The following is a 12,478-nucleotide window of genomic DNA, read 5'->3' as shown; positions in this document are numbered from 1 at the left end:
CAGCATGACCGGTTTGGTGGTGGGTCAGTGATGGTCTTGGGAGTCATATCCATAGAGAGACACACAGACGTCTACTGCCATTGGGTATCGGGGCGAAATCCTTGGACCCATTTTCAGACCCTACGCTGGTGCAGTGGGTCCTGGGTTTCTCCTGGTGCACGACAATGCCCAGCCACATGTGACGAGAGTATGCAACCAGTTCCTGGAAGATGAAGGAAATTATACAATTGAATGGCCCCCATGCTCGTCTGACCTAAATCCAAAGGAACACCTCTGAGACATTGTTTCGGTCCATCCAACGCTGCCAGGTTGCACCTCAGTCTGTTCAGGGGCTCAATGATGCCCTGGTCCAGATCTAGGAGGAAATACCTCAGGACACCATCGGTTGTCTCAATAGGAGCATGCCCCAACATTGTCAGGCATGCTTACAAGTACATGGGGGCCATACAACTACCGAGTACCATTTTGAGTTGCTGCAACAAAATGGACTAGCCTGCTGCATCATTTTGTTCACTTTGATTTTTGGGGTGTCTTTGAGTTCAACCCCCTCTGTAGATTGAGAATTTGATTTTCCTTCAAACGACGTGGCATCCTTTCGTTTCCTAACACATTAGCCAGTCCATATCAGTATAGATATCCAGCATGATCTATTTCCCCATTGATAGTTGATGTGTTTTCAAAGTGTTCCTTTTTCATTTTTTTGAGCAGTGTACTTATTTTACTCACTGAACTGCAACTCCATTATTATTATTGAACTGCAATATAGACCCTTAATTTCTTTGTAAGTGGGCAAACTTAGAAAATCTGCAGGGGATCAAATAATAAATGTTTTCCCTTTTGTATGTAAGGGCACGGATGGCATAGATGTAAGGGCACAGAGAACATCTATAATATGCTCTTCAGTAATCATATGTGTGCAGTAAACCCACTATATTGTCACATCCCTGTGAAACAGTGGAAGAAATCCCTACTATTGTTTTGAGCCAAGGAAGCTGACCGCTTTCCCTTTAATCTTCAGCTGCTATGAAGCTACACATGTGATCAGTTATGACACCAGCCATTTTATGGTTTGACAGTTTGGTTAAAAGCACAACTAATGTGACAGTTGCATTCCCAAATGTTCTGTTTAGTGTCTCTTTAAATTACTACAACCATATTAAATATTCGATCAAAAAACACATGGTTAAAATAAACACCTCCCTTAAAACTTACCCCTTACTCATTGGCCACTCAATGTTTGTTTTTGTTTTGTTTTTTGACAATCCACATCTTTCAGTTTAGACTGTTTTAAAATAAAAATTCCATAGCACACTTATGACAAATGCTGCAAATGCACATCAACGTATTTACAGATACTGTGCAGTGCATGCATTGCTATACACAACGAAAGTTATATGAATCTGGTCAGGGAAATGACACGTATCCAGACCTGCCAATCCTTGACGGGTTGCCTGAAGCTCCCGGGATTGTTGGGGTGGAAGCCTAAAACAAAAGGCATAAATATAATGGTTCAAAGGAATTACTGCACAGAAGGTATTTGCCACCAATGACATAGTCATCATCTAATTACATTATTACTAACAAAGCAAAAAAGGCAAACGTACAGTATCCCCCTCAGGCATGGAAAGCATCATGGGAGACCCTATTGTTTATAGGATATATTTGGCAAGCTAAACCGCTTTAGCTCTCAAGAGATAACTTTGTCTAAGGTGGATTTCTCCTATGTGCACCTGAAAAGGCAAGCTTATCAGATAACCGTGATGGGAACATCAACATATTTAGCAAGGCATTTGTTCAGTGCTAGTTCCAGAAATTACTTATAGGGAGACAATGCCTTGCTCCTTCTTTCTGACTTTTGTACTACAGCACCTATCACTGGCAGTGCAATTGAAATTAATAAAGTCTATTCAGTGGCTGGTTCTTGTGTATGAGCAACAAGTAACATACTGTAAAGTTGGCTGAGAGAGAGAGATTTTGTTTACATTTTCTAAATCAGGAGATGGAAGTGAAGTTTGCTGTAAAAACTGACAGTTCAGAAAAAGCAGTGCCGGCTGTTACATTATGGAAAAAAATTATTTTATTTCCTGCAGATTTTGTAAGTTTGCCCACTTACAAAGAATTGAAGGGTCTATAATTTTAATCATAGGTGTATTTTAAATGATAGAGACAGAATATCAACCAAAAATCAAGAAAAAACACCTTACAAATGTTATAAATTGAGTTGCAGTTCAGTGAGTAAAATAGGTATTTGATCCCCTACCAACCAACAACAATTCTGGCTCCCACAGACTGGCTACAGTATGTGCCTATGTGATACACCGATTAGTCCTGTCAATTTAAGAAGGTGCTCCTACCGACAACTCATTATGTGTATAAAAGACACCTGTCCACAGAATTTTTCCATTCAAAACTCACCATCATGGGCAAGACCAGAGCGCTGTCAAAGGATGTCACGGTCAAAATTGTAGACTGTCACAGGGCTGGAATGGGCTACAAGACCATCACCAAGAAGCTTGGTGAGGAGGAGACAATTGTTGGTGCGATTATTTGCAAAAGGAAGAAATACAAAATAACTCAATTGCCCTCGGTCTGGAGCTTCATTCAAGATTTTGTCTCATGGGGTAAGGATGATCATGAGAGGAGAGGGCGTGGCTAGCGGGACATGTAAGCGGACGTTCTTTCGGCGGCTCTGAGCTCCCCTTGCTATAATCCTGCTCCATCCTTGGGATTCTACACTCCTTTTTCGGTTCTTTCGGCTGAGGGAGTTTGGTACAGTACTCTGGGAGCCTCCGGTTGCTATTTCGGTGGATGGGCAAGAGGAAAAAGCAGCCTCCGGCCAGGATGAGCGTTACCACCCGGTCCTGCCAAGATGGCCGCCGCTCCACCGTGCCTCTGCCTTCCCCGGCCTCCACTCCAGATCTGTTTGGGGAGGCATCCGGAGCCTCTCCACCGCCTTCACCGGGTGCCTCCGCTCCTCCGGAGCTTCTCTCCCAGACGTCCCCCAGCGTGGATGGGATGGAGGACGATCCGGTGCAGGAACCCACCCTGAAGGACGTTCTGCAGGCCCTTAAGGTAAATCACTCCGACCTAATGGGGAAGGTAGCAGAGCTTAAGTTGGACATTACCATCATGCGCCAAGACATGTGTAAAGTCCGGGACCGGGTTACTGAGATTGAACGCCGCATTAGTGACTTGGAGGACACTGTACACCCCCTGGTCCCTGATTTGAGTGCGGGAAGAGGCTTAAAAGTGTGGAAGACAAGATGGACGACTTGGAGAACCGTCTACGCCGTAATAATGTGCGGCTGGTGGGGCTGCCAGAGCGGGTTGAGGGGTCTGACCCTGTGTCCTTCCTGGAAAGCTGGTTCCAGGAGGAGTTTGGCCATAATTCCCTGTCCTCATGCTTCGTTATCGAGCGGGCTCACAGGGTTCCGGGTAGGCCTCTCCCTGTGGGCAGCCCCCCTCCCGCACAGTGATCATTAGTTTCCTGAACTATAGGGACAGAGACTCTATCCTTCGTTCTGCCAGACTTAAAGGGTGCCTGAAGATTAACAATGCGGTGGTCTCTCTTTACCCGGACTACTCTCCTGTGGTCCGCACTCTGCAGGCTAAGTATCACCAGGCCAAGCAGATGCTCCGGGAAAGGGCTATGCAATACTCCATGATGTTTCCTGCTACCCTCCGAGTCACCTATCAAGATAAAGCACATTTCTTTCAGTCTCCTGTTGCTGTTGTTTCCTGGTTGGAGTCCCTGCCTCGCCAAGACCGCGCGTCTGGACACCGTGCCCCTGATACCTGATCTGTCTTCTTGGCTGCAGTTTTGGTTCAGTTTCATGATGGCCGTCTCCCGTCCAGGACCACTTGGACTCTTTCTTTTTTTTTTGGGAGTGTTAGGGTGCCTTACAGCCCTGCTAGTGAGGGGAGATCCCCCTCCTTGAGCTAGGGGCTGCCTTGTTTTGATTCCCCCTTGTTCTCAATCATTTCTCCCCTTGACTTGTTGGATATTGGAGGCTACAGTTGAGTACTTTCCTTTTTGTTGCATGCTGGGAACACTGCCCAGGTTGGTCTTAGCCGACTGACCCTGGCTGGCTACGTTCTCTCGCCTCCAGTACAAGTTTTGGGATAAAGCCCGTGCCTAGTTTGGTCTTTTTTGTTCCTTTCTTTTGGGCGTCCGGGCAGGGGATTCCGAGGGGTTGTTTTGTTTTTTCCCCCTCCTTTTTCTCCCTGGTTGTTTGTGTACTGGGGGGCTGGGGCTATTTTTCTTTTTGTGAGCCCTGTCCCCCCATTGTCTCATGTCTTTCTTGTCTGGTCGGGTGTGTGTCTGTGTGTGTGATGTTTATGTGTGTGACTGGCTTTCTGTTGCCTTCCTCTGCCTCCAAAGTCATGCTGCTGTATCGGGGGATATTGTGTGTTGGGTTTCACAGCCCTTCCTTGATTTTTTTGATGATTTATCTATGTCACAGGTCACGTGTGTCTCCTGGAACGTGAGGGGTCTAAATTCAAAATTTAAGAGGGCCATGTTATTTGATTTTCTGAAGAGCCACAAACCGCATGTCCTGTGTTTGCAGGAGACGCACCTGACTGGCTCTCGCATCCGTGCGCTACACAAACATTGGGTCTCTAGTTCCTATCACTCCACTTACTCTAATTACGCTAGGGGGGTCTCCATATTGATCCGTAAGGGGTTGCCCTTTGTGTGTTCCAGGGTGCTCACGGACCCGTTTGGCCGCTACATATTTTTACATTGCCACATTCATGCGGTACAGTTCCTCCTGGTGGTGGTATACATGTCTCCTCCTGTTACGGCTGCCTTTTTCTCAGACCTGAGTGTGGGGTTGGCTGAGTTTCCCTGTGTTCCTGCTCTCCTGTTGGGGGACTTTAACTCGGTTCTGGACCCAGTCCTGGACCACTTGAGGCCCCTCCAGCATGAGTCTAGGCTGTTCAGTCAGTGGTATGCCTCGTATAATTATGTTGATGTCTGGCGCCTGCGCCACCCGGTGGCGAGGGTTTATTCTTGCCAATCTAGAACATACAATGCTCTTTCCAGGCTTGATTAGGCCCTGACTTCACCCGACATGACGCCTTTGGTCCACTCTGTGGACTATGTTGCTCAGACGCTTTAGGACCATTCTATGCTTACGGTTGACTTGATGTTGGGCCACAGGGTCGCTTTTCGGACGTGGAGGCTCAGCCCTTTATGGGTCTGTGCGCCTGAACTGCGGGACTTGGTCCTCCAGGATATGAATACCTACTGGGAATTTAATGCTCACTCCTCTACCGCGGGGTCTCGCTGGGATGCCTTTAAGGCCTCTACTCGGGGGGCCTACATCTCGCGCATCGTGGCCCATCGCTGTTCCAGCCGGGCTGCTTTGCGTGAGCTAGAGGACTCCTTGGCCGCTGCGCATGCTCGTTACGCTGCTGACCCTACTCCGGTGCTTCGGGATGCCCTGGTTGGGGCTCATACAGCCCTTAAGCTACACTTGATTGACATGACCCGTAAACAGCAACTATATCTCACCGCTAGACTGCATGAACATAGTGGGAAGAATGGTAAACTTCTAGCATTTCTCTCCAGGGCGGATTACGTGGACCGATCGATTGCCCGGATTAGGACGACTGATGGCTCGGTGGTGGCGGACCCACTGCGAATTAATGAGACGTTCCGCTCCTTTTACTCTGATTTGTATTCGGAGCAGGGGACGGTTGACGAGGCCGAGCTTGTTGGGTTTTTGGACTCGTTGGTCTTTCCGGTGTTGTCCGAGGCCCACAGGCTGATGCTGGACGCCCCTCTGACAGCTAAGGAAATTGAGACTGCCATAGGCTCCCTGCCATCTAATAAGACCCCTGGGCTTGATGGCTTGCCCGCGGAATGGTACCAAGAGTAGCCCGGGGACCTAGCCAGTAGACTACGGGACCTCTATGCGGCGGCCCTGGATGAGGGTGAACTCCCGGCATCTATGCGGGAGGCTCTCATAGTGGTCCTGCCCAAACCGGACAAGGACGGCTTACTGTGTGACTCATATCGACCTATTTCGCTGCTTAACAGTGATGTGAAGATTCTTGCAAAACTTTTAGCTACCCGCCTCGCCAAGGCTATAACTACCCTTATCCATCCTGATCAGAATGGGTTCATGCCTGGGAAGAGCACGTATGATAATATCCGCCGGCTCCATCTGCATCAATATACTGCAACTAAGGAGGCGAGGAGTGGCCTGGTGTTGTCCCTTGATATTAGGAAGGCCTTTGATACTGTGAGATGGGACTTCCTTTGGCAGGTCATGTCGAAGATGGGGTTTGGCCTCCCGTTTATCAAATGGGTGTGTCTGCTCTATTCGCGGCCGCTAGCCAGAATTTGTACGAATAAGGATGTATCTGCGACCTTTTCCCTCCACCGTGGTACTAGGCAGGGCTGCCCTCTGTCGCCGTTACTGTTTGCCCTTGCCATTGAGCCCCTGGCGGTGCGACAGACGGTGACAGTTGGTGGTATCATTTGTAGTGGCCTGGAGGAGACAATTTCGCTGTATGCGGATGATGCCCTTATATATCTGGATGGCTCTGAGTCCTCTTTTGAGGCCTTGATGGGAGTGGTGGAGGAGTTTGGCGGGGTGTCTGGCCTTCGAGTGGGATGGGATAAATCGGTGGCTTTTCCGCTTGGCCCACCCGCGGATTATAGTTTTTTGCAGCGTTTTGGTGTTCCCCTTTCTTCTACATTTAAGTACTTGGGGATACAGGTAAATACGGATCTCCAGGCTTATAGCTCTTTGAATGTACAGCCTATTATCGTGCACATGGAGGTTCGGCTGTGTACCTGGTCTTCGCTGCCACTGAATCTCATTGGCAGGATTAACATTTTTAAGATGATTTACTTACCAAAATTCCTTTGTTTTTCGGGCTTCCCCGGTTTTTCTATCTAGGCGGTTGTTCAACAAAATTGATTCTGCCCTTACTTCCTTTTTTTGGCAGGGCTCCCGCCCTCGCATAGCTAGGTCCTCTCTTCAGGCCTCCAAATTTCAGGGGGGCCTGGCGTGTCCAGACCTTTATAAGTACTTCATTGCGTCCCAGCTTACATACTTGTATGATGGCCTTGGCGAATCTCCTGGTAACTCCTCCACCATTCTCGTATTGGCCATGCATGGCTCGCAAGCACAGGCTACAGATGCTCTACACAGATCTGTCCCTAGACGCTGCTCTCGTACCTCTCCTATGGAGGTGGGATGGTTGGCCTGGCATGCTGGTAACAAGATGCTAGTGGAGACGCCTGCCGTGTCTCCTAATGCCCCGTTGTGGGATAATCTCAACTTCCCCGAGCTCTATGGTCATCCGGATTCGGGCTGGTGGTCTGGACTTGGGGTGACTCATGTCTCTCACGTCTTTTGGTCGACTCATTTTGTCTCCTTTGATGACCTGAAGGCCCACCATGGTGTGAGCAACCGTTTTTTCTTTAAATACTTGTTATTACGCCACGCCGCCCGTGCGCAGTTTGCTGGGCTGACCATGGAGCTGCTATTGTCTATTCAAGGGGTAAATAAAATGGTCACTATGTTTTATATGAGGCTGCAGGCGGCGGGTGCTGACCCGTTTAAAACGGCCATGGGCCGGAGGGTCGCACTCATGCCTGACCTGACAGAGGAGACATGGGAGGAGGCCACGGAGGTTTGCTTCCAGGATCTTATTAGCTCAAACCATAGGTTAATACAGTTTAAATTCATCCATCATCTGCATTATACACCTCAGAAGTTGGTCCGTATGGGGGTAGCCCCGGGAGCCGCTTGCCCTAGGTGTGGCTGTCTCGCAGCGGACTTGCTTCACATGTTCTGGTCTTGTCCCCATGTTAGCGGTTACTGGACATCTATTTTTGCCTTTTTTACTGATAAGCTACATCTATCGGTCCCTCTTACTCCTGAGGTAGGCCTGCTGGGTGTGTTGAATGACATTATACACCGTGTACGCCCTAAGATCCTGCTCAGCATCCTATTGTTCTATGCCAGGAAACTTATTTTATTACATTGGAAGAGAGCTGAACCGCCTACCATGCAGGAGTTCTATGCTTTGGTGCGCAGTGATGTACCGCTTTATAAGCTAATTTATAAGAGTAGAGGGTGTCCTAAAAAGTTCACTAATGTCTGGCAACCTTGGCTTGATGTGGTAGACTCGTATTGGGCAGATGCCCCTCTGCCCTCCAGCTTATCCGTTGACTGAATCTGAGTGGCCCCGGATGTTATGCGGTTTATTTTTACCGAATAAGATGTATGTTATATACCCCTCCCCCCTTTGGGGGGTGGGTACCTGGAGGTAAGGGAAGATGTGTGCATGAGGATGTGTTGGTGTGTATGGTGTAGTCTTTTGTTGTGTGTTTAAGTTCCTTGTTGGTGTTGTTAGTCTTGTTGGTGTGTCTTTTTCTCCCCCCCCCCACCTATGTTTAACCTAGAGGGTGTTTCTACTGTGGTGACTGTAGCAGTTGCTTGGTTCTCCTGGTCTTCTGTGGTACGCATCCCCTTTTTCCCCCTCCCCCCCCCCCTTGATTTGGGCCGCTCCGGCCCCTCTCTTCCCCCCCCCCCCCTTCATTGTTAGGTTAAGTTGTCTTCTGATACCATGGTGTACTTTACATGCTTGCCTTACAATTGTTTTATGGGCAATGTCTGCCCTTGTGTTTCTTTGTTACTGTTTTGCAAAAACTTAAATAAACACCTTTTAAAAAAAAAAAAAGGATGATCATGAGAAAAGTGAGGGATCGTCCCAGCACTACATGGGAGGAGCTTGTGAATGATCTCAAGGCAGTTGGGACCACAGTCAGCAAACAAACCATTGGTAACACCATACGCTGCCATGGATTGAAATCCTGCAGCGCCCGCAGGGTATCCCTCTCTCCTCAAGAAGACACATGCACAGGCCTGTCTGAAGTCTGCCAATGAACATCTAAATGATTCAGAGAAGGACTGAGAGAAAGTGCTGTGGTCAGATGAAACCAAATTTGAGCTCTTTGGCATTAACTTGACTTGCCATGTTTGGAGGAAGAAAAATGCTGACTGACCCGAAGAACACCATCCCGACAGTCAGGCACCGAGGTGGAAACATTTTGCTTTGGGGCTCTTTCTTCAATAAAGGTACAGGCCAACTTTGCCACATTGAAGGGCCAATCGATGGGGCCATGTATTGCAAAATTTTGGATGAGAACCTTCTTCCCTCAGCCAGAACACTGAAGATGTGTCGTGGGTAGGTCTTCTAACATGACAATGACCCAAAACATACCGCCAAGGCATCAAAGAAGTTGCTCAAGAAAAAGCACATTAAGGTCATGGAGTGACCTAGCTTGTCCCCAGACCTTAATCCTATTGCAAATTTATGAAGAAAGCTGAAACTTTGAGTTGCCAAGCCAAGAAACCTTAAGGATTTAGAGAAGATCTGTAAATAAGAGTGGACCAAGATCCCTCCTCCTGAGATGTGACCCAACTACAAGAAACGTCTTACCTCTGTGCGTGCCAGCAAGAGTTTTTCTACCAAGTGCGTAGTAATGTTTTGCTTGGGGATTAAATACTTATTTTACTCACTGAACTGCAACTCAATTAATAACATTTGTATCATGTGTTTTTTCTGGATTTTTGGTTGATATTCTGTTTATCATTTAAAATACACCAATGATAAAAAAAAAGATAGACCCTTCCTTTCTTTGTAAGTGGGAAAACTTACTAAATCTGAAGGGGATCAAATAAATATTTTCCCACTAAATTTGAAGGGGAATCAAATAAATATTTTCCCCACTGTACGTGTGCTTCTCTAGCTGTGTACGCTAGTAAAATTTTGAATGAAAATTCATACAAAAACTCTGGGAACATTTGAATGTCATTCGAAAGTAGTTCAAGATTTTGATTGGTTTTAACGTTTGATTTTGGAATGAATAGACTTTACCAAATGAATGTACAAATCTCTAACCGTGTATGTGATTTTCAAGAACAATATTCCATCCTGGTCCTTCAAATTTTCTCATCACTGCGGTCAAAAACAAACAAACGTTTTTACCACCTACATATAATGGAAAATACGAAACAAAATTCTAAAAGTGTATACCCAGCTTAATATTAACAAGTGCTTGGAAAGCTGTCAGTGTGGTTTAGAAAGTATAGATGGCATTGGCTACTGTGTGCAAGCTCCCACACTGTTTTGGTTGTAGACTGCATTGGGAGTTGCTCACAGACCCCAGTGACTTGGGAGATGGGAGGAGTAGCGTCTAGGGACCAGCACAGACAGGGATCTGACACTCCTGGTCTTATTCCTATCAAATTTATTTGTGAAGAAAAAATGTTGCAGAGCAAAAAAGGGGATATTCTAACTAATAATCTTTCTCCAGTGCTAATTGATTTGAATGACTATGGTAATTTAGGGTGAAATTGATAAAATCTCTAACTGCCATATAAATATTTATTTGTGGCTTACTATCCTTTTGAATTAGGCTCTACCTCATCTCAGAATATAGTGGTTGTAAACCCACATTATACACTGTTTTCATGTGGCTCTTTTAGCTTGTGGATTTATACCTTACTGTTTTTTGTCCTTCTAGGTTCTCTCTTAGTAGAACATGCAGCCTGGGCTGGAGCCACAGACACTTCCATATATTGTGCTCAAAGGTAAGTACTTACCAGATTTAAATTAAACCTGTCGTAGGAGAAAAATGGGGGCTGCCACTGCTTACCCTCTTTTAAAAATGCCAATTGTCTGGCTGTTATACTGACCCATTGGTTTCAGTACTTTCAGTCAATGCCCAGGAACAAGAATGCAGTATCAGGCAGTTAAAGCTGGCCCATAAACCAATGGAAATTATGCCAGTTCAGCAGAAGGCGGACTAATTTCGATCAGCATGTGGCTGTCCCCACTCGACTTAATCTGATTGTTTGATTGGCTTCTTTAAAAGTGACATGGTGGAGTTTTTCTCACTGGCTGCATGCAATCAACTGCTCCACTAACCGTGATGGGAACTGTTGTCAGAATACCGTTTCTTGGCAGGGGAGTTCCTCCATCTAGCTTGTTTATGTGAATGGAGGAATCTGTTGGCTGAAGAAAAAAAGAAAACTAGCAGTGTATGGCCAGCTTGTATGACAAATCAGACAACCTTACTTGCTCCAGGTCAGTGACTCAAAGTATTTTTAAGCAAGATAGTCAGTGTGATAGCTTGGTAACTTTTAGATGGAGAGGTCAGCAATGAAAGCCTCCATATTTCTCTAACCTATCATTTTCTTTAATCTTTTTGCTGCCTGAGCTGATTTTTACACATGTTAAAAATCCATTTTAGGCATGAAGATTATTTAAAACAGAGACCCAAAAGAATAAAATGGTGTCAGTTGCAATTTTTTAAGTGAAATGCTAATTGCACTACTGTTTGCTACACAAACACAATATAATACCCAATTTTTTGGTAAAATATAAAAAGTCAGGTTAAGTCAAGTAAGTAAATAGAAACCAGATACGTCAAGTTTCAGAATTTCATGAAACCGTTTTCTTTTTTTTTTGTTTATTAACTTATTATTAATAAGAATATAGCTAAAAATATAGCTAACAAAAGTGGGTGAAGCTCCTTACGTGATAGAATAATGCAGGTAATAGGTTCTCTTGAAGGAAATATCAGGGGTCTATAAGACCCCTAATGTTACCTTTGCACTTCGTTGAAGCTGGGACTGTGCCCGATCAGCTAATTCTCAGGCCAAAATGGCTGGGATATGACCGCTCTGAATTGGGAAGTGCTCAGATCTGAGTGCTTCCGGGTTCATGCTACCCAGGGAAGATCAGTGAATGAATGTATACCGATCTCCCGCTGCTCTGCATTCTGACAGCCGCCATGGAGGTGTCATAATGTAGAGCAGCCTGGGACACATGGGGGGGGGGGGGGAGAGACACCTTTTTGAGCATTTAGAAGCCTGAATTACTTCTTCAAGAAAGCAGTTGATAGAATACAAATGTAAATATACTCTATATAGCAGCTGGAAAGCTTGTTTACATTGATAGCAACTAAAGGGTTAAAGGGTTCAATTCACCAGAAAAAAAAAGTTAAAACTCACAGCTATTGAAATCTGTCTTTGGTTCCTTTTAGGTGGAGTGAACAAGATCTGTGTCCTGTGAACAAGGCAGAAGTATCTGGGTGCTACAATTCAGAGGCAGCATCCATGGACCTACAGCTGGTGTATGAAAAAAGCCCTTTGTTTATGGGGAAGATGTAGTGTACTGATTTTAAATTTGCGCATCTGTTTTGTTTGTAAGAACATTGGTTATGATTTTTAAAGCAGAAGACGGTCGTGTCCTTTGCTTCCAGTTAAAATTATTACATATAGTTTTACATTGCACAAATACCTATCTAGATTAAATGCATCTACTTCAGGAACACCTGTACACCCCCTACGAACTAGAGCAGTTTTTTACCTTTCTGCTATGGGACTGTGTATTTGGCAATCATTTCGTCATTACTCAAAATAACAAAGTAATATATAATTTT

General features: G+C 45.7%; 1 protein-coding gene across 1 annotated transcript in view; it reads left to right on the top strand.

Annotated features, from left to right (window-relative positions):
* Nucleotides 1–12,272, top strand: part of LOC309555041 (acyl-CoA dehydrogenase family member 11-like) — a 180,624-nt gene extending 168,352 nt beyond the window's left edge. Inside the window, exons 14-15 of the mRNA XM_082256857.1 lie at nucleotides 10,556–10,622; nucleotides 12,080–12,272. Coding sequence (XP_082112983.1) covers nucleotides 10,556–10,622; nucleotides 12,080–12,206 — 194 coding nt within the window. The 3' untranslated portion in view covers nucleotides 12,207–12,272. The remainder of the gene's footprint in view (nucleotides 1–10,555; nucleotides 10,623–12,079) is intronic.
* The last annotated feature ends 206 nt before the right edge of the window (nucleotides 12,273–12,478 follow it).

The sequence above is a fragment of the Pelophylax lessonae genome, assembly GCF_965119305.1.
Source record: "Pelophylax lessonae genome assembly, chromosome: 1".
Classification (NCBI taxonomy): domain Eukaryota; kingdom Metazoa; phylum Chordata; class Amphibia; order Anura; family Ranidae; genus Pelophylax; species Pelophylax lessonae.
The sequence above is the reverse complement of the archived record's forward strand: the minus strand, read 5'-3'. Positions and strand labels throughout refer to the sequence as shown.